The sequence below is a fragment of the Lissotriton helveticus genome, chromosome 8 (assembly GCF_964261635.1).
Source record: "Lissotriton helveticus chromosome 8, aLisHel1.1, whole genome shotgun sequence".
In the NCBI taxonomy this organism is placed as follows: Eukaryota; Metazoa; Chordata; class Amphibia; order Caudata; family Salamandridae; genus Lissotriton; species Lissotriton helveticus.
In genome coordinates, this window is record NC_136069.1 from 1,395,293,078 (window position 1) to 1,395,320,998 (window position 27,921).

The 27,921-nt window shown below is 45.0% G+C and overlaps 1 protein-coding gene across 1 annotated transcript in view; it reads left to right on the plus strand.

Annotated features, from left to right (window-relative positions):
* LOC144773378 (ATP-binding cassette sub-family C member 2-like) overlaps nucleotides 1–27,921 on the plus strand; it is a 560,817-nt gene that overhangs the window by 91,661 nt on the left and 441,235 nt on the right. Inside the window, exons 2-3 of the mRNA XM_078658348.1 lie at nucleotides 3,497–3,558; nucleotides 19,297–19,438. Coding sequence (XP_078514474.1) covers nucleotides 3,497–3,558; nucleotides 19,297–19,438 — 204 coding nt within the window. The remainder of the gene's footprint in view (nucleotides 1–3,496; nucleotides 3,559–19,296; nucleotides 19,439–27,921) is intronic.

A 27,921-nucleotide genomic window follows, 5' to 3' on the forward strand; every position in this document is an offset into this window, starting at 1 on the left:
TATTTTGTCACTGGACATGGTCGGGTTTGATAGACCATGAGTTGAAATTAACCATGATCTACTTGGTGTCTCATGACAGGCAGGCTCATTTGTCATACGTTGATCTTCAGCTGTGCCACCATATGCCACTGTGATTGTGCTGGAAAACAGAGCCTTTTGCAGATGTCTTACTATATGGGGTTTTGGTGGGATTTATGATTTTTTACCGAAAACATAGGACAACTTCACAAAACACCTACCCTCTGATCAAAGATGAATATTATGTCTTTGGTGAAGATAAACCTAAGACATAATCTTTCAAGTCTTTTGTGTTTTCATCCACCCGTTGGTCACAGCTTTTGGAGGTAAAATCTGTAGCAATTGTGGCCACCAGTTACATCCTAAGGCATGTGTGTCAGGTTGACATGGTTTGGCATGTGAATAGTTCATAGAGAAAACATTAACAGCGTAGAATTTGGGGATATATGGTGTCACTGCCAGTTCCGGGGATCACTGGTTGATCTGGAGATCCTCATATGCTGAAGGTGTTAACATATTTCTCAGAGTGCTTAGGTTGACTCTCAATGACACAGGTGGATTTTGATTCAGGCTTTTTGGCACATGATCCTTTTATTACGGCACTGTAGTGTAGTTGGTGTGTAATACTTGACTGTGCTGATTCTCTTTGGGTGGATGTGGAATGACTGTGCCCTGACTATTGTGTTTATTCCTTTTTGTAGGGTTCCCATATGATTGCATACCTGCCTAGGCTGAGGAGGACAATGATGGATCGAAGGCCATTTTAGGTCTCGCCTAGGCAAGCTTGTATGCTATCTCTCCGACACATGCTGTAGTCAGAATATGGGCTTTAAGCTTCGCCCATCTCCTCCCAATGTTTTAAATTGGCTCCTTTGACTGTCTTTTGGAAATGCTTCTTTTTCTTTAGTAGTCCCTCCTTAGGCCCTCCTTTTCTACTATTGTAACCTCCCATGAGAGCTGCCCCTGTTAAATATGACCTTACTCTGTACATTTTATTTACAGTTTCAAAGCACTCTTTTGTTAATGACTTTTTCATCATAGCTGACATTGCAGGCATGAAAGCTATGCCACTTTCCTGACTGGACTCATTAGATGCTTCAGGGGGCGCCTGTCCAGGGGTCCTGTTCCGTGTATTTCTCCTTCCCATTAGTTTTTTTGCGCCTGCATGGGTTGTTCACGTATCGCGTTATTGTACATATTCAGCAATTTATAAAATATACTTATGAGTTTAGATTTATTTTTAACCATTGGCATGTTTTTGTACAGTCAATGCCGAGACACTAACCCAATTTCCCAGGTCCTAAGTCGGCAGCTCTGTTTGTTATGCCGCATTGCAGACGCATTATGCTACACCCAGCGCCCTGGCAGGGTGGCCGGTTCATGGATGACCTGCATGCATTTTTTAATTAAAATCAGCGCTACTGCCTCAGCGCTTTATCTTCGACGTCCGCATGCCTTTGCTGCCTGTTAGCATTTTACTGAAAACAGGCTCTCTGTTATGCCACATCACAGGGGCATTATGCCACGCCCAGCACCCTGGCCGGGTTCCCATGCTGTGAAGACAACTGATGTGGTGCGTTCAGTAGCTGCAGCTACAAGGGAGTGGGCTATAAAATGTCATGATCTCTGTTTTCGGGTGGCCGTTGCCTCGCAAAACAGAAAAACAGAATTTATATATTCTGTCTACTAAGCAAATTAGTCCTTCTTTCTTGCGCGGGCTTAGAGTACACCACTTGTGTATGTATTTTCTGTGTGGCTGATTTATTAACTGCTGTAGTATTCTAGTGATAACTGATGTTGCAAGTGTAATTTTTTTACTGCTGATATGCTCCATTTTTTAAACCATTTCACAGAAATATAATACGTCCATGCTTTTTTGAGCCACTTTGGACAACCTGATGCACACCCAGAGATGTCTCAGTCTGACTAATCTTGCATTCCCTATGAGTGTTTGCTTTTTCCAGGATGTTGTTACTTTTTTGGTAGACCCTGGGCAGCGAGACATGCTGTATTGAGGTATGGAATAGAAGCTCCACCCATCCCCCCCATCTTTTTAAATGGCTCCTGTTACTGTCCTTTTGAAATCGTTGATTTTGATTGATAAATAGGCTTAGTAGTCCCTCCTTGGTACTGCCTTGTCTGCATTTGTAACCTCTGGACTTTTTACTTGTGTTGTTACACGGTCTGCTTTATCGAAGCTGTGAGCACTATTTTCTGTAATTATCTAACACTATTCCACCCAGGACGTGCTTTCATACAATGCACCATGCCGCCAGCTTTTATATTTTGAATAGTAATGCATTTATTTAATTTACATCGTGGTCCGCTTTAACTATATCGGCTGCGCTTTTTTATTTATTTGATTTACAGTGCGTTACACTTTCACTTTAGCGGGCGTGCTTCTTTATTTAATTTACAGCGCGGTCCACTTTCACTTTAGTGGCCACGCTACAGACCCTTTTTTATTGATTTCTTTTTGGGTGAATGCAGCCGATACAGCGATTTCACTTTAATGTTTGCTACGCCCCATTCTTTAGACACTGCTCACTGTAACCTGAATAAAGCAAACCGGGTATAAAGAAAGGAGGGCAGCCACCATTAAAGTGGTCTAGCATTTGCGAGAGTTTGAACTATTGGCATTATGAATAACGATGCCTTTTATATGTGTGTTGCTTTTAAAAACATATAAATAAAAGGCATTGTCATTTACAATGCCAATAGCTTAAACTCTCGCAAATGCAAGACCTATTCAATTGAAAATGCTTGTTTTTTTCACGCAGCAGATTACTTTTGTCTCCCTTCCCTCATAACCTATTCCCCCTTTTCTGGTTCTCCAGGGCGGCGAGGTCATATAAAGGACAATAGCCCTAACAAAACATTGTCATTTTCAACACCAAGAGCTCAAACTTTCAGAAATGCGAGACCGATTGTATTGCAAATGCATGTTCTTTATAGAAGCAAGTCTAAAATACTGCTTATCAGAGCTATTGTCGAGTGCTGATTGTTCAAAGAAAAACTTTGTAAGAATATCAATTTTGAAAGTTGCTTATGTGTGTCTTTGCTATGTTAGTATTTTATTAATTGCTATATATGAGCGGGTTAGCCATGTATTTCAGGTTTTATTTATTTATTTTTCTTCTTTATTTCTTTTCTCTTCAGAATATCTTGCATTGGCTTGTGATTAGACTTTTGAGTGCAACTCCAAATGATTTTTTGTGGTAAATAATGGTTGATACACATTGTAGTAGTCTGTCTAGTGATGCAATTGCTGACCTTTTGGTTCTGTTCAGCAGTGACCACCTTAATGATCGAATTATATCGGCATCTTAATTTACAGCATTTTATAAGAGACGTAATTGTGACTGTGGTATACAGTAATGTAAATCATGAAACCTCTAAAACACAAAAGAAGAATTTGCTTTGGGCGTAGACTTTTACTTACAATCATAAATGTTCTTTTTCTTTCCCTTTTTTTCAGAAATACAGCCCAGAGAATAATATTTCTTTTTTCAACAAAGTAACATATTCGTGGTACAGCAGGTATGATTATCCGACCTTTTTGTATTTGTTGCTCGAATATACAGTGTTTGGTTGGACAAGTCTGAGTAGAAATGTGGTTGCAAAATTGTCATTCTAGTCTATAAAAAGATGCAACCTTAAGCGTAACATTTAATCATTTTATTTATTTTAAAACATTCGATTTACATTGTATGTTATAAATCATGAAATAAACTCTGGGAGAACTTGAAATACAATAAAGGAGACACTTTCATTTGTACTCTCCTAGCATTGTATGCTCTGGGTAAGATTATCCCTGTTGGTGCTCTATTGTTAGACCTACTCATTGAGGCCTTGTGGTACATTGAAAGGTACTGGCTTGACTAACCACTTGCTTGAGGGCCGGTGAAATTGAGTCTGTGGAAGATGGCTGAAGGATTTATGGTATTTATCTAGTGCTAACCTAGCCAAAAGACTACGAAGATGGTGGCGGGATTTAGATCATGAATCCTGCATGTCTTTGGACCAAAGTCTTGGAGTGTTCTAGAATCAAAAGTACTGAGATTAACAGCATGGACATGGAACAAAAACATTCCTGTTGCCAAAAAAGAATTAAGAATCTGTTCACAAAATAATACCGGAATACTCATATCAATACATGGCACAATTTAGTGGTTTAACCCATGTAAAATCTATAAATAGATTTTACAGAATAAACGCTAACAGATGATAGAAAGATTTATTGGGCTTTCTCGTAGAAGAATTATGTTTTCAAGAGATATTTCCTAAACGTTTGATTTTACTTCTGCTCAATTGGCTGTTAAGTGGGGCTTGATCATTTTTTAAAACTTTATTGCCCAAACTGTAATCCAATTTGTTTGAGCCAACCAGTTTCTTTGGCTCAGAAGTTGATGGTGGCAACTGAGGTTCTTGAAATAAGTGTTCTCCAGTAAGACAGCTCACAGTTTGGGTTTCCTATTAATTACTGCTGATTTGTGAGTCATGTCGCACATATAGAGGTTGTTTACCGTTTAGCTTACATATCCTACCTTTAGTATTATTGGAGGCAGTTCTTTGGAACATCAATAGCAGAAACAAAGGATCAGAAGTGCAATTTTTATATATGATCATCTATCAGCACCTAACTACAAAAAATCAGAAAATCTGCAAAAGCTTTTCTCAAAACGTCCCATTATTACATAGAGCAAGGCACTACTTGTAAGAGTTTAAATCAAACAAGCTGTAATAAATACAGGAGCTCAGTGCTGAGATTTTGAAAAATGAAACAAACGTGAGTATATTTTACAAATCTCATCAGTCACAAGGTCTAGAGCACCAAGAATGTATGGCATTAGACAACATCGTATATGAAGAACAACTTGAGTTATTTCTGTTATCCAGTGAGAAACAACAATACCTTAAAAAGCAATATGTAGGCTAATGGGAAAATGATCTCTCTACATATTTCAGCAATAACAAATGAGCAACTATTAATATGAAGCTTGACTAGCTATTAAGCAGTCATTTTAGCCAAGAAGACCATTTGCTGTCAACATTTTCCCAGGGCAGCAGCTCTTCAAGGCATAACTACTGGACTCCAGAATACAATTCTGGATTTACCTTTTGAGATAATTACATGCAGATGGATTGAATGTACCTCTACATATCTTAGGACTACTTTGATTCTATGTGCCAATTAGAATACTCCTTTGTGATTTAAAAAAAAACACGAGCACTGTCAGCTGGGTAGTCACTGAGAAAAACAATTTTGTATTGTTTAAAGAAGACGTAACCAGAAACTTTGCAGTGAAAACATACTTTTGTTCTTCAATAAATACATTTGTTTTGGTGATTTGTTTGTTGGATATATGTATTTGTGTGAATTCCGGTATATGTTTTGGGAGTAATATTATTCACTCTACCCTTTTAGAGAGTGTTAGGGGTACCGTCGCTCAAAGTTTAATGACTAGATAGGGATTCTTACATGTTTGTGGATTAGGTATCATATCTTTAAAGTATGGTACTTTAATTACATTTTTTGTCTCCTGTCACATTGTACTAGTGAAAAACACAAAATTCTCTGGGTGAACAAAAACATGCACACCTGCACACCTACACTTTTCTCTCCAATCAAACTAATCGAGCACATACACTTACATACCTAACATTCTACTAGAGCATATATCTTTATTTGGAACAACCTGGAACCTATATAGAGAAAAACATAAAACCCCTCAACTTCAGATGTAGCGCTTACATATAGATAATTTTATTAAAATAACAAATATAGACAGTTAAAAAATACAATTTCTCTATACAGCGGAATTTGCAACAGGTCAAACCCCCCCTAAAGAAAATAATTTAAAAACACATTACAATCATGGATGATATACAATTCATATCCAGTAAAAAGTATAAGCCAATATGATTAAAAACATCAATATCAGTCTGTAATAATGTAATCGTTGGATCTATCCAGACAACAGCATACAAACCTGTGTCTATTTTGTTTCCTTTTGTAGACGGTTATTGATGTGTTTAATCGTATTGGCATCTACTTTTTACTGGATATTATACATATATATTTGTAAGCTCTACATATGAATTTGAGGGGTTCTATTTTGTTCTCTATATAGGTTCCAGGTTGTTCCAAACAAAGATATATGCTCTAGTAGAATGATTGGTATGTGAGTGTATGTGCTCAAGTAGTTTGATTGGAGAGAAAAGTGTAGGTGTGCATGTTTTTGTTCACCCAGGGGAATTTTGTGTTTTTCACTGTTATTGAGTGCTCTGTTCCCTGGGACAGCTGAGCCACCTCTCTTATTTTTCACATTGTACTAGTGTGCAGGGCTCTTGATTATCTGTAGTCCACCTAGTCGAATATAAGGAACTGAGACTGGCGTGACCTCCATTCACAAGAGCCCATCCAACCTACTACTCCTCCATTGTGGACCTTTATTGAGAGCTGTGGTATAAACAGTAACTTCAAGGGGTTAGAATTTGAAGGTTCTCTCCTTTCCTTTTCAGAAAACAAAGATAATTTTTGTTTGCATGTGAGTGAACATGAACAAAATAACCAATTAATGTACGGAAAGCTGGGCAATGCAAATATTCACCCCCAGTCACATTCTTTTGCTCACCACACCACCCCAGTTTGGACTCAGCCATATGCAAATCAGTCTTGACACTGTTCCTTGTGGGAACAGTCCAGACCGAACTGCCAAGATAGGTGCTCCCTGGACCGGAAACAAGCATCCTGGGACCGGTTTCAGGGCATCACCCTTTATCATCCAGGCTAGCTTGAATCCAGTGGTGTAGTGAGCACAGGACTCACGTCTGGGAATACCATTCCCATTTAGGACGAAATATGCAAAAGAAACAATTGATTGACAGAATGCTGGACAATGCAAACATTCACCAACAGTCACAAGACTCTGGTTTAATCCATCATTCTTTTGCTCACCACACTACCCCATTTTGGACCAAGCCATATGCAAATCAGTCTTGACCCTGTTCCTTGTGAGAACAGTCCAGACTGAACTGCCAAGCCAGGTCCTCCCTGGACTGGAAACAAGCATCCTGGGACCGGTTTCAGACATCACCATTCAGCAGCCAGGCTAGCTTGAATCCTGTGGTCGCAGGGTCAAGACTGATTTGTATATGGCTGGGTTCAAAACTGGAATGGCATGGGGAGCAAAAAAACGATGGATTTAGGCCCAGATTTCTGTACTGGGGTGAATGTATGACATTGTTCTTTATTCTGTCCCTCAATTGTTCTTTTTGCATGTGAGTGAACATAAAGCCATGAAGTTTTCCCTGAATATGTTATTTTAAATGTATTTCTTTTGAAGGTGGCTTAGTAGGACAGCTCCAGTATGGTACACCAACCTATTCTTGCACTTTCATGAAGAACCTGCTGCAGAGTGAAGGATTTTGATAATTCACTGAAGAATAGTATTGTTGGAACCTAAATATGTCAGGTCACCTAGGGTAGCCTGGCCTAGGGTAAGGCAATATCAACAGAGGCACATGTGTAAAGGTTGCAAGCCACCCAGCAGTAATCTAATGCAATATGACACTACACCAATGTTTGTGTAAAAATACGAGCTTGTTTTATAAAAATATTTTATCTACTCTTCAGTCATTTTACATCTCAATATACTGTACAAATTGGTCAGAAGATTCCAGTTGACATATAACCTCAGTAGCATTCAGTTCAAAAGAAGTTGGTCTTCTACAGTGTTAGGTTTCTCACCCCAGTGGAGGCTCTCTAATTATATCACCAGAACGTCCACAACGTTGACACTTCCTCCACTTCAGTTTAACACATTAGAAATGTCCAGGTCTTAGAACCCTGGAAGGTTACCTCCCCTTGACAGAGCAACACCCTCCTCGCAAGAGATCAGTAACCCCAAGATGACAGTTTCAAGTTTCAAATGGAATGTTTCTATAACTCAATTATCACTTGCACATAGGTAAATAAAATGAGGTCACCGTTTCTTCTTCCCCTCCCCCTCTGTAAAAGAATCTCACACTTCAGCATTCAAGTTTATAACTTTCCGCAATTGCATGACACTCCCCCAGTACTGTGGAGATTTTTCATAAATGCCTCCCTCTGAGCTTGTTAAACGTAGGCTTGTCTCCGGCTCTCCCGGGCCCTTTCTGACTCAACACGGAGATCCCCAGGAAATAGCGGGTAATGAGGGAGGGTTCTGTCAGGTGATTCCAATAAAGGGCTCAAGAGAACTCCTCCTCCGCTTCTCGTGTGATCCCCTCAGTCAAGCTGTTCTCCTCCCTTAAACCTCCACCTTACTTGATAATTGAGCGGAGGGTGGCGCTGACTCGGTTCCCCTCAGCTCTCCCGCCTCCGCTGCTACTCCGCTCACGAAGCACGCCCTAGACGCCTGGGCTCGCAGGGGGCGGCGTCTGGGCTGAGGCAATCGGGGTTTCCGGCTCCCGGGCAAGACGCACTACTCACTGTCAGGATGCGAGGCAGCGCAGGCGCGGGTGATTAGTGTTCCCGCTTGGCGCCGCCTCACTTGCTTGCTCGCCTGCCCTGACACCGCTTCTGGGCCTGTGCTCTCTCTCCTCACCCTGCCGCACTATTGGAACTGCACAGAGTCCAACGCTCACTTCCTCCTGTGCTCAATGCCGCACAAGCTCCGCTGTCACTCGCCTCTCTACTGCAGCTTCCTGGAGGCGCAGGGCGCCACACCTCGCTCCAATCCGCTTCCACCAAAACACTGGTAGGTGAAGTTTACCAGGGGAATGTAGGGAGAAGGTCCCCAGCAGGAGCTAGGACAACGGGGGAAAGAGGGGCCAAGGGCTCAAGGGGGGGGTCTTCCGCCACAGCCGGGCCAATTTCACAGAAGAAGAAGGCGGTTGGGAGGGTTTGGTCAGGGGCCAGAGGGGGAACGTCTCCCTGAAGTGGTTGTCTATCACACGGACAAACTAACTGCTTCCAGTGCGTCCTCCTCCTCACACCACTGCCTCTCTCCTCCAACTCTCTGTACTACACAAAATGGCTCCCTGACCCTTGCCCTTTTATAGCCAAACCACACAGGGTCCAGTAGGGTCCAGAAAGTTCTGGAAGGCCAAATGTTAACCTATGGGGCAGTCTAGAATGTGGCAGTTGGGGACAGTTGGTGGCCACCATTTTGTGAAACTCAGTAAATCCCTGACAGGAAAGGCACCTAAACTGAGGTGACTGTTTATGAGGGAAAAAGAGCACCTATCCCCCCAGGCCAACACCATAAAAATCTAGTGGACACAAAAATAAATAAAGGCATGAGGGGCAAAAAGGGGACAAAATAAATAATAAATTGAAGCAAAAAGTCAGACAGGTCTAACACGCGTCCCCCCCAGCTGAAAGTTGGGAGAGCTACCCAACCCCTTGGGAGTCCTCATCACTAAGGCGGAAATACCTAGAGAGACCGTCTGCATTGGCGTGGTCCACCCCAGGCCGATGTTGCACCCGGAAGTCCATTCCCTGTAGGGAGATGGACCACCTCAACAGCTTGGGATTCTCCCCCTTCATCTGCATTAGCCAACGAAGGGGTCGGTGGTCAGTCTGAACCAGGAAGTGCGAGCCAAACAGGTATGGCCGCAGATTCTTCAGAGCCCACACCACCGCGAAAGCTTCCCTCTCAATTGCACTCCACTTCTGTTCCTGGGGAAGCAGTCTCCTGGATAAGAAGACTACAGGCTGATCCAGGCCCTCTTCATTCAGTTGCGATAACACTGCCCCAATGCCATGTTCTGATGCATCTGTCTGGACAATGAACTCCTTGGAGAAGTCTGGGGCCCTCAGGACCGGTGCTGCACACATTGCCTGCTTCAGTTTTTCAAAAGCTTGCTGACAAGCTTTCGTCCAAACTACCCGTCGAGGTTGTCTCTTGGAGGTGAGCTCTGTGAGGGGCGCTACAATAGTGCCATACCCCTTCACAAAGCGACGGTAGTATCCTGTGAGGCCCAGGAAAGCTCGGACCTCAGTCTGTGTCTTGGGGGGTTCCCAGGCCATGATTGCCTCAATCTTTGCCTGCAGGGGCTGCACTGTCCCCCTACCCACCAAGTGTCCAAGGTACACAACCGACCCCTGCCCAATCTGGCATTTGCTGGCCTTGATTGTCAATCCAGCTTGTTTCAGGGCCTGGAGAACTGCTTGCAAATGTTGCAAATGGTCCTCCCAACTGCTACTGAAGACAGCAATGTCATCCAGGTAAGCAGCGGAGAAACCCTCCATTCCAGAGAGGACCTGATTCACCAGCCGCTGACATGTGGCAGGGGCATTTTTGAGCCCAAAGGGCATCACGCAAAATTGGAAGTGTCCCTCAGGCGTGGAGAAGGCTGACCTTTCCTTCGCTCCATCTGTCAAGGAGATCTGCCAGTACCCTGAAGTGAGGTCAAAGGTACTTAGGTATTGGGCAGCTCCTAGCCGGTCAATTAATTCATCCGCCCTAGGGATCGGATGAGCATCAGTCTTTGTAACTGAGTTCAGTCCCCGGTAATCCACACAGAACCTCAGTTCTGGCGTGGTGCCCGGTGGAGCGGCTTTTGGCACTAGCACCACCGGACTGGACCAAGGGCTGTTGGAAGGTTCTATAACTCCTAGCTCTAGCATCTTGGCAACCTCTCCATGGATGCTAGCCTTCACCTTGTCGGACAGCCGGTAGGTCTTCGACTTCACTGGTGGGCTGTCCCCTGTGTCCACATCACGGGTACACAGGTGAGTCCTTCCCGGGACAAGGGAGAACAACGTAGAGTACTGCTCCAGTATCTGGCGGCAGTCCTTCCGCTGTTCAGGAGTTAGAGCGGGAGAGAGAATCACTCCCTCCACTGACCCATCCTTCTCTTGAGACGAGAACAAGTCTGGGAGAGGTTCGCTTTCCGCTTCCTCTCCCCCATCAGTCACCATCATTAAGATGACCTCGGGCCTCTCATGGTGGGGTTTGAGTCGGTTGGCATGCAGCACCCGTAGGGGCTGTCGAGGGGTCTTAAGGTCCACCAGGTATGTGGCCTTACCCTTCTTTTCCAACACTTCAAATGGGCCTGTCCAGCGATCCTGAAGGGCACTAAGCTCTCCAGGCTCCATCACCCACACTTTCTGGCCAGGCTCCAATTCCACCTGGTGAGCATTGTGGTCATACCACTCTTTCATGACTGCCTGGCTGGCCTCCAAGTTGTCAGAAGCTTGCTTCCACAACTTCGCCATCTGGCTCCTGAAGGCCAGCATGTAGCTCACCACATCCTGGGGGGGTTTCCTGGGAGACTTTTCCCAACCATCCTTCACCAGGCTGAGAGGACCGCGTACAGGGTGCCCATACAGAAGTTCAAAGGGGCTAAAGCCCACTCCCTTCAGTGGCACTTCCCTGTAGGAGAATAGCAAGCAGGGTAGGAGGACGTCCCATTTCCTCCGCAGGCTTTCGGGCAGACTTCTGATCATGCCCTTCAAGGTTTTGTTGAACCTCTCAACCAGTCCATTCGACTGGGGGTGATAAGGAGGGGTGAACCGGTAGGTCACTCCACACTCCTTCCACATTGCCCGCATGTAAGCTGACATAAAGTTGGTCCCCCTGTCAGACACAACTTCTTTGGGCAAACCCACTCAGGTAAAGATCCCCATTAGGGCCCTAGCCACCACAGGTGCAGTGACTGTCCTCAGAGGAATTGCCTCTGGGTACCGTGTGGCATGATCCATCAGAACCAGGATAAACCTGTGGCCAGCTGTTGTTGGTGGATCTAAAGGCCCTACGATGTCGATGCCCACCCTTTCAAAGGGGGTGCTAACGACTGGAAGTGGTTCCAGGGGAGCTTTCAGCTTCACCCCTGTTTTCCCACTGGCCTGGCAGGATACACATGTCCGACAGTAGGTGTTGGACGCCACTTTCATCTGAGGCCAGTAAAAGTGGAGGACAAGCCGAGCAAAGGTCTTGTCCTGACCTAAGTGTCCTGCCAAGGGTATGGCATGAGCCAATTCCAGCAGAAAGGCTTGGTATTGTTGCGGGACTACCAAGGCTCTTGATGAACCAGGTAAGGGTACCTTGGGTTCACTGTAGAGGAGTCCATCCTCCCAGTAAATGTGGTAGTGTCCCGTAACATCACCTGCTGCCTGGGCTTCAGCCTGTCGCCTCAGTCCCTCAAGGGTAGGGCACTCCCTTTGCCCCTTACAGAATTCCTCTCTGGTAGGCCCTCCCTCCACATGCCACTCAGCAGGGATGGGTAGGTCCTCCAGCGAGACTACTTCCCCCTCCACGGACTCCTGGTCCACCACCGCAGGTGGCCGATCTGTCACATGGGGTGTGGAAGCCGAAGCAGGCTCTTCCTGTCTTCGGGTCTGTCCCTTTTTGGCAGCGGGTTGGGCCATTGTTCCAGGCTCCAACCCAGGCGAACTCCCTCTCCGGGTAGTCGCAGACCTTGTGCTCACACAGGCCCAGTCAGGTGTACCCAGCATCGCAGAATGCGTCCGGTATTCCACCTCTCTCCAAGCGTTGTGCTCCATATCATTCCCCAGCAGACAATCAACTGGCACGGCAGGGCTTACGGCAACTCGAAGTGAACCTGCAACCCCTTCCCACTCAAAGGGAACCTCAGCCACGGGATAGTGGCCCATTCTGCCGTCAGCCATCGCGGCGGGGTGGAGTACATTGGGAACCACCTGCTCTGGAGACACCAGTTGACTTCTCACCATAGTCATACTGGCTCCTGTATCTCTCAGAGCCTCCCCTCTCTGGCCATTGATAGTGATCCATTGCCCATACTTAACAGTATTTGGGGGCACCTGGATCCTAGGAACCATCTCCAGTTCTCCCAGGGACACTAAGGTGACACCCGCCCACTCACCCCCCTTATCTAAGGGCAACTCCTCCCCGAGCGCTACACTAGCTACTCCCGGTGGTTTTCCTCCGGTGGGAGGGGGTGGTCTCTTTGGGCATCTGACATCTCCCTTATAATGTCCAACACCACCACACTCAAAGCAGTGGAGAACCCTTGGCTGCTGGCTTTGGCCAGGATTAGGGTTTCTGGGCGGGTTTGCCTTAGTGGTGAAACCTGTTCCCTTTCCCTGGAAATTGTTTTGGGGACCTTTAGAGAACTCTCGCTTTTTATCTCCCCCTTCCTTCTTCTGGGGGGCGCCCTGTCCGGCCTTTTGGGAATCCCCTCCAGTCCCCTTTGAGGACCCCCGGGTACTTGCCCAGATGTCCGCCTCCTCTGCAAGCTTCCGGGGATTGGTCAGCTTGCTGTCCACCAGGTGTTGGCGCAGCTCGGAAAAGCATTTCTCGAGGAGGTGCTCTTTCAAAAATAGATCATAAAACCCCTCATAATCCTTCACCTCACTGCCCTTTACCCAGCCCTCTAATGCCTTTCTTGCATAATCAAGGAAGTCCACCCAGTTCTGGGTGCTTAACTTGTGGCTCCCCCTGAACTTCTGGCGATACCTTTCTGGGGTAAGCCCAAACTTCCTTACCAAGGCTAACTTCATGGTGGGGTAGTTGGTTTGCTCCTCTGATTCCAAGGCCAGCAAGGTGTCCCGACCAGTAGGAGGCATGTACTTATACAACCCACCCCCCCAGTGCTTCTCCTGGATCCCATGGGCTCTTAAGGAGACCTCATAGGCTGCCAGCCACTTGGCTATGTCATCCCCCTGACTATAGCTGGCAATTATATCCTTAGGCAGGTAGGGTCTGGACTCCCTGGTTGGTTCTCTGGTTTCGCTGCCACCATTTGGAGTTGGGAAGGGTCCCCGTTGCAGGGCCTGGAGTTCTAACTCTTTTAGTTTGAATTCATGAGCCATTCTCCGCTCTTCCTTCTCCTGTTCTAACCTCCTCCCCTCCCTCTTTTCTTCCAACTCCATTTTTGCTATTTCCCACCTTAACAGTCTATCCTCTCTCCTGTCAGCTAACTCGGTTTCTGACAACCCTCTCGATGACACACTGCTGCCCTCCCGTGAGGTTGCCTTGGGGCTGATTGACATCTCACCCACCCCCGGGGAACATTCCGCAGTCCTATCAATGACAGTACCTCTGTCCGATTCCTCCTCTTCCACCGTTCCCTCCTCATTGCGCGCTTCCACCCAAGCCCTCAAACTGGTCTGGAGTTCCCCCTTCTTGGCACCACGCTGAAAGAACACTCCCAATTGTTGACAGAAATCTTTTAGCTGGGCCAATGAATAAGTGTCCAGTTTTTCCAGTGCAAATTCCATTTTGCAAAAGGGCAACACAAGGTTGAGCACACAAAAAGAATAGAGTGGCAAGGGCAACCTGAAGCTACCTCCACCCACCACCAGGAACAAATTTGGAAAAACAAAAGTAAAAATTAGGAGGGCCGCTAGGAGAAAACTCCAGGTGTAGGCTAGTGGATTACACTAAATTACTACAGAGTAGTTGCAACCACAGTCAATATCCCACCGCTAGACACCAACTTGTTGGAACCTAAATATGTCAGGTCACCTAGGGTAGCCTGGCCTAAGGTAAGGCAATATCAACAGAGGAACATGTGTAAAGGTTGCAAGCCACCCAGCAGTAATCTAATGCAATATCACTCAAAAATGACACTACACCAATGTTTGTGTAAAAATACGAGCTTGTTTTATAAAAATATTTTATCTACTCTTCAGTCATTTTACATCTCAATATACTGTACAAATTGGTCAGAAGATTCCAGTTGACATATAACCTCAGTAGAATTCAGTTCAAAAGAAGTTGGTCTTCTACAGTGTTAGGTTTCTCACCCCAGTGGAGGCTCTCTAATTATATCACCAGAACGTCCACAACGTTGACACTTCCTCCACTTCAGTTTAACACATTAGAAATGTCCAGGTCTTAGAACCCTGGAAGGTTACCTCCCCTTGACAGAGCAACACCCTCCTCGCAAGAGATCAGTAACCCCAAGATGACAGTTTCAAGTTTCAAATGGAATGTTTCTATAACTCAATTATCACTTGCACATAGGTAAATAAAATGAGGTCACCGTTTCTTCTTCCCCTCCCCCTCTGTAAAAGAATCTCACACTTCAGCATTCAAGTTTATAACTTTCCGCAATTGCAGGACACTCCCCCAGTACTGTGGAGATTTTTCATAAATGCCTCCCTCTGAGCTTGTTAAACGTAGGCTTGTCTCCGGCTCTCCCGGGCCCTTCCTGACTCAACACGGAGATCCCCAGGAAATAGCGGGTAATGAGGGAGGGTTCTGTCAGGTGATTCCAATAAAGGGCTCAAGAGAACTCCTCCTCCGCTTCTTGTGTGATCCCCTCAGTCAAGCTGTTCTCCTCCCTTAAACCTCCACCTTACTTGATAATTGAGCGGAGGGTGGCGCTGACTCGGTTCCCCTCAGCTCTCCCGCCTCCGCTGCTACTCCGCTCACGAAGCACGCCCTAGACGCCTGGGCTCGCAGGGGGCGGCGTCTGGGCTGAGGCAATCGGGGTTTCCGGCTCCCGGGCAAGACGCACTACTCACTGTCAGGATGCGAGGCAGCGCAGGCGCGGGTGATTAGTGTTCCCGCTTGGCGCCGCCTCACTTGCTTGCTCGCCTGCCCTGACACCGCTTCTGGGCCTGCGCTCTCTCTCCTCACCCTGCCGCACTATTGGAACTGCACAGAGTCGAACGCTCACTTCCTCCTGTGCTCAATGCCGCACAAGCTCCGCTGTCACTCGCCTCTCTACTGCAGCTTCCTGGAGGCGCAGGGCGCCACACCTCGCTCCAATCCGCTTCCACCAAAACACTGGTAGGTGAAGTTTACCAGGGGAATGTAGGGAGAAGGTCCCCAGCAGGAGCTAGGACAACGGGGGTAAGAGGGGCCAAGGGCTCAAGGGGGGGGGGTCTTCCGCCACAGCCGGGCCAATTTCACAGAAGAAGAAGGCGGTTGGGAGGGTTTGGTCAGGGGCCAGAGGGGGAACGTCTCCCTGAAGTGGTTGTCTATCACACGGACAAACTAACTGCTTCCAGTGCGTCCTCCTCACACCACTGCCTCTCTCCTCCAACTCCCTGTACTACACAAAATGGCTCCCTGACCCTTGCCCTTTTATAGCCAAACCACACAGGGTCCAGTAGGGTCCAGAAAGTTCTGGAAGGCCTAATGTTAACCTATGGGGCAGTCTAGAATGTGGCAGTTGGGGACAGTTGGTGGCCACCATTTTGTGAAACTCAGTAAATCCCTGACAGGAAAGGCACCTAAACTGAGGTGACTGTTTATGAGGGAAAAAGAGCACCTATCCCCCCAGGCCAACACCATAAAAATCTAGTGGACACAAAAATAAATAAAGGCATGAGGGGCAAAAAGGGGACAAAATAAATAATAAATTGAAGGGACTACGCAAAAAGTCAGACAGGTCTAACAAGTATGTTTAGAGATTACAGGTTTTTTTTCACCGATGTTAGTTGAATGCTTGTGGGCATGTATAGCTAACCAATCCATCCGTTTTTTAACACAATATTTTGGTACATTGCCTGTGGAATAAGTCAATGTTTCAGTGCTGATTATTGTAATACAAATACAATTTTTTCACACCTGATGTAGAACATACGAGGAGGCACTAAACTGACTTGCTTAAAACCGTGTATCACACTTACAAACCACTTGTGTTCCACAGTGGTCATTCAAAAGATGCACCTAAAATATTTCATGTTTACTGCATGAACGACTGGAAGGGACATTAGGCAACATGAGTGATCTCTGTAGAGTTCATGGCATCTAACAATCTGTGTAAACCAGATGCTGAGACACTCATGTAAGATTGGTCATCCTAAATTATAGCGCCTGTTTTTACACCTAAAGACTCTTTTTCTATCCCCGATTTTTCTACTCCCTCTCTTTCTTCTCCTTCTCTTTCTCTCTCATTCATACTCTCTCTCTACCTTTCTTTTGAACTGGAAAAAGTACTTTGAATGCTTCATCCTGCTGGAAGGCTCAGTAGAGGACTTATCTCCGACACTGATGAAAAGACCCAAGCAGGTCGTACTCCTGATGGAGAACCACCGAAGATGTGCTGAAGCTGTTGTACAGAAAAGCTAAATTACTTGGTGAAAATATTTTTTCTTCTGGGAGTTAAGATCTGTGCTGGGCAAAGAATCCTTCACATTTTTTAGGTCTCTCACCTGGCGATACAGCGCGAAGCGCTGTCTCGTCTGCGAGACCTATTGTCATCGACTATGCTTTCAAGGAGACAGGAACACGCGCTCCATTGTGACTGTGAACAGCATGCCGGAATCGGATCAGGACGCGTGCACACACACAGACACACGCGTGCACAACACACGTGCGCACACACACAGACACACGCGCGCACACACAGACACACACATGCGCGCACACATACAAACACACGCGCGCAGACACACGCGCGCACACACAGACACACACGTGCACACACACAGACACACGCGCACTCACCGGGCTCTTTCTGCTGCTACAGGCTCTGTCACTCCACCGCATCACCTGGCACACGCTGCTCTTCCTGGAAAGTAAAGGTACAGCCTACCACGCTGGTTGTCCCTCTCTCCCTCGTCAGCGGGTCAGTCTCGGCAGCAGGCGGGGCTCTCCACGAGCCTATATCTTGACATCTGTAACAGACAAGCACCTGCAATTACGGCATTGTTGCTGTGCGCATAACACAAGTGCTACAAAGCCTTCCCATAGGCAGAATAAGCGCTATATAAATCACTGCAACATAAGAAACATGTACAGTAATTTATTCAACGGCCTGTGCGCATATGGCGTGATCACTGATAACCTGGGTTGTGCGGGCCCACCGGAGGCTTTACTCACTGACTACTTACTCCACGCCGAAGCTGTACTTAAATCTCTTATCCAATGGAGCAATTTTTAATCAGAATTAATATTATTAACACTAAATATAAACATCTGAGTTTATCACCCAAGGCAAGGGTCCTCAAAATGTGGCCACCGTATGGTTGAAAGGCGGAGTGCGCCTCAGACATGTGAAAGAAACGGATCTCTGCGGCAGGGGTACAACCTCCTTATGTACCTTCCAGTGTTTCCACCTTACAGCCTGCTATTGCCAGGCAGAAGGGTCTAATTTGTAAGTGTGAGCTGCTAGGCGAAAGGATTTTTTCATAGCGCATATTAGAACTTGAGTTGCGTGCAGGCGCTTTGGTGGATTTATACTGTGGATCAGGCTAAAGGTTAGGGCGGTAGGCCTCGAGCGTCCCACATGGGAATGCACCTCTCGCGCCGCCTTTGGTGCGCCTCGATTCGTCAGAGGCGCTAAACTTCTCTCACTGGCTCTCTCCCCCCTTCCCCTGCCCCCCCCCAAGATGACATCGTGAGCCTGAACCCTAGACCAGAGAAGCCAAGAGACACCAGCAGCTTCAGATGAGTCATCCTCAGGCCGGCCTCACACGTGGTAGCAGCTGGGGCCCAAGCTCCCCACCCCTTCCCCCCCTTCCAAACACGCACCCAATCCAGGGCCCTTTTCACACAGAACACACACATTTTCTGGTGTTTCCACTAAAGACAGCGTTTAACTCTGTGTCACTTTCTTCTAAGTGGACATTTTGTACCACTTCCCCTCTCTCCACCATCCTCTGAAGGGAGGAGCACTCGAGGGTCTTTTTAAAACCCAAAGACAGACAACACATTAAAAACAAGCACTTTGTACTTATAGCCAATGTTTATGAGAAGCAAGGCTGGCAGTCTCTTTTACTGCCAGTCTTTCTCATTGTAAGCAAGGACTATACGTTCAATGTGCATGTTTATGCACCGATTGCAGGTTTTAAAAACAAATGAAGAAAAGACATTGTCATTTACAATGTCAATAGCTCAAACTTTAAGAATGCGAGACCTATTGCATTGCAAATGCTTGTTTACACTTAGAATCATATTCATGTTTTTCTGGACAAATGCTTTGTAACCTAGTGTCCCATTCACAAGGCATTCATGAGTGTATGATGCAGTACCCCTCTAGTACTACTTCACGTACTCTTAAATTCTTTTGAGAATCGTCCCCAAAACATGTAATATGTTAAATAAAATATTCAGGGGCAATTCATATACATTTAGTACAAAAGACTGTGCCTTAATTTTACAGTTTTTTTTAGTTATACGTTACAGGGGCCAATTCACAAAGGCATTTAGGAATACCTCTGTACACACTCTTAACTGCCTTTGTTAATCACCCCATAGTATTTTGGAATATTGATTTCAGAAGTTGAACTTGGGTGTGCAACATATGCAATTGTAGTTAGCTGCGGTGAGCCTTTGCCCATTCTGTAGTTGTAATCATCAAATTGTAATGAGAGTTTTATTTCTTATCATTTTCATTTCTGGACAGAATAATAACTCTGGGCTACAAACAGCCACTGGAAAGGGAGGACCTGTTTGAACTCGATGAAAATGATTCCTCTTACACTGTATGTCCTAACTTCGAAAAGCACTGGAGGGAAGAAGTCCTTAAGCAGACGGAGTCATCAAAGGTGATGTGTGACTGGCTTTTTCTAATCTGGTTCTTCTACAGTGTTTTTATGCAAGACAATCAAAACAACATAAATTTAGTGAATGTCTAACACAATATTGTTTATTTGCATGTAGCGACTAGACGTCAATGTATATAATAAATAAATACATTTAAATTCATTAAAACATAAAGTATCACGCATAAAGTAAATTCAAACGTGCAAACTGAGTGATATACTCTGCGGCTCAGGAACAAATAGAGAACACTTTGAAAAAATAGCTTCTTTACTAAACTAAATATTAAATGATCTGATTTTCACAGCTGTAAGGTGCATGAGAAGAGAGATAGAGGGGGGATGAAAGAGAAACTACACTATACATGTATTCGAAAATTAGTTACATTTCTTGTCCGATGTGGCTGAATCAGGATATGATTTGCTCACAAAGACTGGTTACATACAAACCATTGACGAAGAGGTATTATTTAGGTGCAGAATAGCATAAAAACAGCACGATTACATACATACTCGATTGTTTCTGCAAAACTCATAGCTGCAGTTGTGATACTGTGCTACAAAATATTATATTGATAAGCAATATATATTTATAGTATAAATAGGTAGGTATAGGTTTTCTGTGCTTAACTCCACCTAATGTTCCTAATCTTCAGAGGACTTTGATGTGGAATTAAAAATATTAAATCTGTACTTACTTATAAGTAGATACCATGTCAATATTTAAACCGTCTATATTGTGACTGCAATATTTATTTTGACAACATTTTATTGTAGTTTTTATTGTAGTCAATATTCTGATATACAGCCGATAGAGTGCATAACATCAATTCACCTTGAAGTTATATATACACACACACACAACTATCACAAGGAAACAACTTGACCGAGATTTGGTAGATATATTTTAAGATCTTCCAGTGGTTCTGCTGGTGGAATACTGTCACTAAAGGGTCGAACTCTCAGAACTTCATTAATTGGGAAACAAACAATACAATGCAAATGCACAAACTACTTATTTATATCCTTTCCCAAGTTGTGAATTTCAAGGACCCTTGATATCAAGAGTCTAAGAATGAGAAGACATTGCATTTTAACCCAAGCAATGTGTGTAAGAGTTAGATCGCTTCAACAAACCGTCCTCAACTTTTCTTCACAAACACAGGAATGTCTGAAGTAGGAGGAGATAGACAAGGTAGAGCAGAGAAAAAATGAAAAAGCAACTTAGACATGTAATTTGACATGACAATTTTGCCCATGCCTCAAATTCAGTGTATTTACAAACGTCCTGCTGTAATAGTTCTGCTATTATTTAAATTACTCTAACAACACAATAGTGCTGCCCAAAACGTTTTTTGGTCTATGTTTTTATGTTTAGTCATTTGAAGCGCAACCAGTGACATTTTCATTTTTTTAAAGCTTTATTCGGTGCATATAAAAAATGACCATAAAAGCACATGGAAACACATACATTAACAATATTGCAGAATGTAACGGAAAAATAGATACATATAAATTAAGAATTAAAACATCATACTTTTCCTGGCATTAATTGATTGGTTTAAAATGGTACCAGTAAAAAACATATATCTACAGATTGCATATTAAAAATTAATTTCATTGCATCATTGATAGATCGGGTACCGTATTTGATAAACAGGGGTTTTAAATAAGCAATACGAAAACTCATATAAAGTTTACATGTCATAAGAAAGTGCAAGGTGCTCTGCTTACATAGACCATCACATGGACACGGTCCGGTTGGGTAGTTTTTAAGGTGGGGAAATGCCCCCAGATGGTGTACCAACCCGAACCTAAGTCTGATAAGTACAAATCTATGAGATGGTCTGGTCAACTGGGATAAATATAGGGGATAACCTTCATTCTCAATGTGGCTATTATAAAACAGGGAGGAAGACAATAACCCGTTCTTTATTGACCGTCTCCTCATTCTATGCAATAAGAATATTGACTTCAGCTCACTTTTGGGTATTGCGGCAGCAGCACACGGTCGGGCGTTATATTTATATACAAAATTTCCAAAAAACAGTCGACAATATATTTTAACCAGGGAATTTTTAGGTAGTTGTCTAAAGCAAGACAGTCCTCTATGATAGATCTATTAAAAGCTGTCTCCTCATTTAGCCAGATGGATCGCCAGACCATAAGGGGCCTTAGGGATAACATATCTATCAAATAGTTAATCCCCAATTCTCTATGGATCAACTCAGTTGGAGCAGAGGTAGGCAAACATAAAAGCTTTTTGAGGAAAGAATGTTCCTCCGTCTGCAAACTATTATCACAATGATACCCCCAAACTCCCGCCCCGTATTGAGCAATTGACACACATCTGGCTTGGTAGATCTGGAGCATATGCCTGATACCAATCTTAGCCGCAAATCTAAAAACCCAGTGAGCACTTTTGGCCATCTTATTGCGGACGTTTGTAAATTCATTAGACCATGTTCTATCTTTAGAAAAGGTTATTCCCAAATAACAGAATTTATCTACATGTAACACTTTTTGACCGTCTATAAAAAATGCATTAGGCGACTTCCTTTTAGCCATGGTATGAGTTTTCTCTTTGTTGATTACCAGTTTCCTGTCCTTAATAAAGACAGAGAATCTGTCAATCAAACGTTGTAGACCAATGGGGTTCTTGATAGTAGCACGGCATCGTCTGCGTATAACAACACCGGCACTACAACCCCGTTAACCTGGAGGGCATCAGCTTTAATAGATTTTAAAACCACATTAATTTCATTAATTATCAAAGTAAAAAGCAAGGGGGCAAGAACACAGCCTTGTCTGATGCCTCTATTTACACTAAATTTAGGGGTACACTCTTCTTTGACGCCATAGCGCACGCTTGTTTGTAGTTTTTCATAAAGCCTGGCCAAAAAGAAAATTATGCCCTCCGGCGCCCCAAGCTGTAACAAGGTTGGCCATAGTATGGAGTGGTCCACTAAATCGAAAGCGCTGCTTAGATCTGCAAAGCAGAGATAAAGTGAGCCTTGTTTGGCCTGGGTATACTTAACGATCAATAGATCTAAATTTACACATTGATCGAGTGTGCCCCGTCCTTTCCGAAAGCCATAGCGCCAGGAAACCAATCGGTGTTAGTGCGCTTAATAAATCATTATTAACATAACATAACATAACATAACATACTGGCAGTTAGCCAAAATCCCTCTGGTCTCCACCCAATCTTCCAGCCTGGCCAACAAAACTATACTCATAATCTTAACTGAGGAGTCTAAAAGAGAGATAGGGCGGTAGTTTTTAGGGTCTGACTTATCGCCCTTCTTATGTATCGGAATAATAATAGACTCCCCCCAGGTCATTGGGTCCTCGTTGCACACAGCTGCATTAAAAACGATTGCTAAAATGGGGCTCCACAAAGCCGGAGCGGCTTTATAGGCGTCAATAGGGACCCCATCTGGCCCTTCCCCCCTTTGCTGGCACAAATGCCTAATTCCACGTCGGAAACAGTAATGTCCAAAGGCACAATAGGCCAATTACTGTGGTTGGATCCATAACAGTTATCAGATTTAAAAATAATAGAAAAATGAGATACCCACCCCTCACTAGAAACATGCGAGTGAAGCTCAGGGATAAAATCCTCCCTAAGAAAAGGGGAATTGACCGTAGCCCAAAAGAGGGCACAATTAGATAGTTCCGCGGCTTGGTTTAAATGATCCCAAGCAAGCTGTTGTAGCTCTTTTTTCCTATGTTTCAGTGCGGTTTTGCAAATCTAATCTCAACTTAATGATCGAATTTGTATCCCTGGGCCTTAGCGTCAATGCATGTTTTAATTCAGTTAAGAGTGTGGTACAGGTATGATCGAACCAGCCCTGCCTACGATTAGATTGCGTTCTATCAGGCCTAGTGAACATAGCATCTATGCGTTTGTTAATGCCATTAAAAATATCTAAAACGCGATCTGGGTCTTTATTATTATTTAAGATGAGGGTAATTTCTACTGAACACCCTTTAACAATGGAGCTCAATAGTTCATCTGATTTTTCCCCTTTCCATCACAATCTTACTCCGTTAGGCCTATGTCGCTCAATATTCATGGCTATTCTCCCCGGGTGAACAGACCTGTCTGCCCAGATTGTAGTTTCTAGGATAATACAGTTATTATCACTCAAAGAGGAAACTTCTATCCTAGGGGCCAGGCAGTAGGGAACAATATTGGAGGAAACAATTACATGATCTATAACAGAACTAGTGTTCGTTCCGACTCTTGAATGTGGGGATAGTCTGGCCATTTACATCTGTTGAATAGTTAAAAATTTCCAGGTCATGGCCACCCATACATTTATTAAGTATCTCTCCATAGCTATTATGACGGAAATGCGGATCATACAGACCAGCATTATTTTTGACCCCACAGACCTTTTGGGTAGATATTTCAGAGATCGGGATGTTAAAATCACCCACCCAAATAAAATCAAAAAGGACATTTGATCCTGCAACCAGATTATCTATAACGATGGCCAATTCATTTACAACTTGCATCCGAGTATTGTCAAAGATATTATTATAAAAATTAACAAGGAGTCCATTGCAGCCATGTCTCTCATGCAGCCAAATGATCTGTACATAAACACCCACTGTCAGGTACCTTTTAACAATTATAGACTGGCTAATAGAAACTAAGATCAAAAGGCCACCTTTGGCTCTTCCAGACACAGAGCTCTGTGCTGATAAGTTATATGAAACATAGCCCTCATAGTTAACAGAATCCGTGCACCACATTTCTTGAAAACAATCTATGTCATGTGAATTGATAAAATTCATCCAGCCCAAGATATCGCCCTTGGAATTCAGCCCGGCGATATTCCAGCTAGCGACAGATATTCCATTTTTACCACAGATCCCAGTCCTATCTAGGGTAAGCACTTCTTGATGAACAGCCTCTATATTATGTTCACCATTTTGCATATCCCTACCGGCTGCTTCCATGTTTAGATTGGCCCTATATGGTGGTCCGGGTTCTACTGATTGTTCCCTTTCTTTATCAACCCGACAAGCTGAAATCACCTCGGGGTTTGTATAACAATCTAAATTGAGTCAGTCGTTAGCATTTAAAGTACTCAGGGCTTGATAACGATTTAACACTGGTACCTCAAACACAGGGCATAAGTTAGTGCGATTGCTGGGGGCAGAAGAACCTCTTTTGTCTCTATCAATGGATTCATTAATAATGTGGCTATAAAAGAAACCAAGTGGGCGTAGACTTATACCTTTGTCAGAATATGGTAGCGAGGCCGCTCTTAACAAGGTGGTTGCAGCGTGTTGAGGATATTTAAAATTAACAATGATACAGTTGCCTTCGCTGCTCTTTCGAGAGTTACCCATCCAATTAACCCTTCTGGTGGTAAGGATCTGATTGGAATAATTCATAGGGAACCCACATTGTTTATGGAGCCAGAACACTGTTTTATTTTTAAGAGTATCATGCGATTACTATTGGTTCTGGTTGGAAAGTTGTTCGAGGGGTGGCACGTTTGTTAGGACAACCACGCATGGGGCACAATCAGGGGGTAGATTAATAGTGTGGCTTCGCTTAACTTCATTTAGTGTCGAGCCACTCTCATCTTCTACTACTGCCAGGTTCTTCTTACCTCCTGTCGGTAGAGAATTGGGCTTACCTATAACTATCTTATTCATCTCCCCACTACGTTCGGCCGCAACGTTGGAGATACCTGGAGCAACGTTACTGACCCTATGTCCTTCCACTTTGTCCCTAGGTCTTTCTACCAGTTCACTATAGGCAGATACTTGGTCTCCTAACCTAGAGACCTCTTTAGAGATAAATTCAAGCTTTACTGTTAAAGGTTTGATTACATTTTCTATTTTGGCACCCATCATATTAACTAACTGCTCAAACTGACCAGCATTTAATGTAACTATACTAGGGTTATCCATTGACTCTTCTCCACCTAGTGTACCTGTGGGCGGTGTTTTAGCACCCTTTTTGTTATTATTTCCTCCTCATTTTGTTAGAGCTTTTCTACAGCCCCTTCTTGTTTTAGGGGCTGGAGACCTCTGGGTAGAGGTATTAGAAATATCAACTTGTATAGTAGGTGTTATTGGTATTTGGGCTAAAGCCTCTGGGGTTACACTAACTGAGTTACTTGGTTTCCTACTTACTGTGGGTGGGACTGCCGGTGGTATCTAGGGTGTTGTTGGCAAACTACCCAAGCCCAGCGAAAGTCGCGTTCTGTTTTATCAATTTCATTGTTTATTTTATTTACTTCTTTCACCAGGTAATTGTCGAGTGTAGCACTAGCCAGCTCAAGGGGGGTCTTATTACCTTTACGCTTCGACATACTTGCGTTAGATGACTAATTGTATGTTATTTACAATATGCAAAAGCTATTATGAAAGAAATACCAAATAAACTATACAACAAACTTCCTCATTGGATTAATGTTAAAAAGTAATAGTAATAGTAAAAACACTACAACAAGCTCATCGTCCCATTATATATCCATAGCTGGCACTTATGAGTCTTACTTCGTTGGTGTATGGAGTCCTGTTATTGAGAAAAACAATACCAAGAGGTCAGGCCCAGCCCAGCCACGTCCAGCCTCAGACGGTCCCGCCCTTGTCCCAGGCTTCTCCCGGCGCTGCCCGCGCGCGTCCCGCGACGCGGGGACTCTCGGTGATCTTTATGCGCCTCCGGGCGCGGGACAAGGCGTGCGCGGCTTCCAGGCGCAGGGGATGATGGGACTTGAAGTCCCCCCCTCACTGCGGCCGCGCCGTGGTTTGAAGAGGCTGCGGCGGCAGCGGGAGACCAGCGGCAAGGGCGCGGAGCAAGGCACCACAGCAAGGAGGCAGGAGCCACCAGGAACCCCCGCGAGCACACAGGTTAGTTAGTTTAGAGCCCTGCTCCACAGGGACTCTCGGTGATCTTTATGCGCCTCTGGGCGCGGGACAAGGCGTGCGCGGCTTCCGGGCACAGGGGATGATGGGAATTGAAGTCCCCCCCCTAACTGCGGCCGCGCCGTGGTTTGAAGAGGCTGCGGCGGCAGGGGGAGACCAGCGGCAAGGGCGCGGAGCAAGGCGCCAACAGCAAGGAGCCAGGAGCCACCAGGAACCCCCGCAAGCACACAGGTTAGTTAGTTTAGAGCCCCAATGACATAAAGTGCATCATGGCCCTGACCCTGAGAAGGTACTCGCGCGCTGCATCGCGCTTTGCGCTTTAAAGTGCCGCGCTATTACTTTTAATCTGACCTGGTATCTATTTGTTTTATTTTAAGTTACATTTCCCCCTGGTTTTAACGGGACTCATTGTTCCCCCCTTACCTGCACTGTAATCGGCTCCTCACCGCTGTTCAGGCGGGTCCGGTTCCTGGGGTGGGATTTTCTTTGGGCGCCATCTTGGAGTGGTGTTCACTCTCGGTGGGTGTCACTGACGAGAGGTCTAGCGCTCCGGTTGAGTGGAGGGATGCCTATTTAAAGCTCCCTTCAACGCGCAGCGGTTTCGCGCAGCGGGTGCGCCTTCGCTGCGCCTGAGTCGCGCCAGAGTCCTGCCCGTCTGCGCCCGTCAGCGCTAAGGCAGCGCGGGCCGCGGCGGGACTCTATGCTCTTTCCTTTCCATCATGACATCGCCTATTAGGTATCAAAGGGAAGAGCTGCTGGCCATTCGGGGACTGATCACTGCCTGTGGTCTACCTCCAGTGGCCCCGACATGCGGCCCTTATCGCTGCACCTGTGGCAATTGGGCACTGGATACCTCCTCGCGCATTCGATCCTTGATGTCACCATCTCGGCAGAAATATATGCCAGGAATGCGTGATCTTAACATCTGGAACTTGAACTTCAGGTCACTGGTAAAACATTATCAGGAGATATATGATCTTCTTAAAACAGAGTCCCCTGATGTGCTCTTTCTGACCGAAACGTGATTGCAGGACTCGGACTCTTCCATTCTGAATCTCGCCTTTCCCCCTGACTACGCTATCTTTACGCTTAACTGGGGTACGAGAGAAGGGGGAATTGCGATGGCCGCTAAGTTGTGTTATCCATGTGAATGGAAAGCCCTTAAACTTCCAGGATGTGAATGTGCTTTGTTTAGAATTTCGTTTAATCACCATTTTTCCTTCTCTGGCCTTTTAATATATCGCCCCCTAGGTTGCGATGCTGCCTTTAGGGCTGCTCTCCCGGATTTAATCAGTACGAAGGCACTAGGATGTGCGAATTTTAATGTCATTGGTGACCTCAACTTCCATCTGGACTGTCCATCCTCGTCCTCTATCCGGAGCTTCTTGGCCGATTTAGAGGCCTTGCAGTTCTCCCAGCTGGTGACTTCCCCCACTCATCGAGATGGTCACATACTTGACCCGTTCTTCACCAACTTAGAGGGTAATAGAGTACTCTGTCCTATTCAGATGTTTTGGACTGACCATATGCTGGTGAAAATGACTGTTCCTATGTCCGAACCTCCTTTTATATCTAAGGATAGAACAATTCTT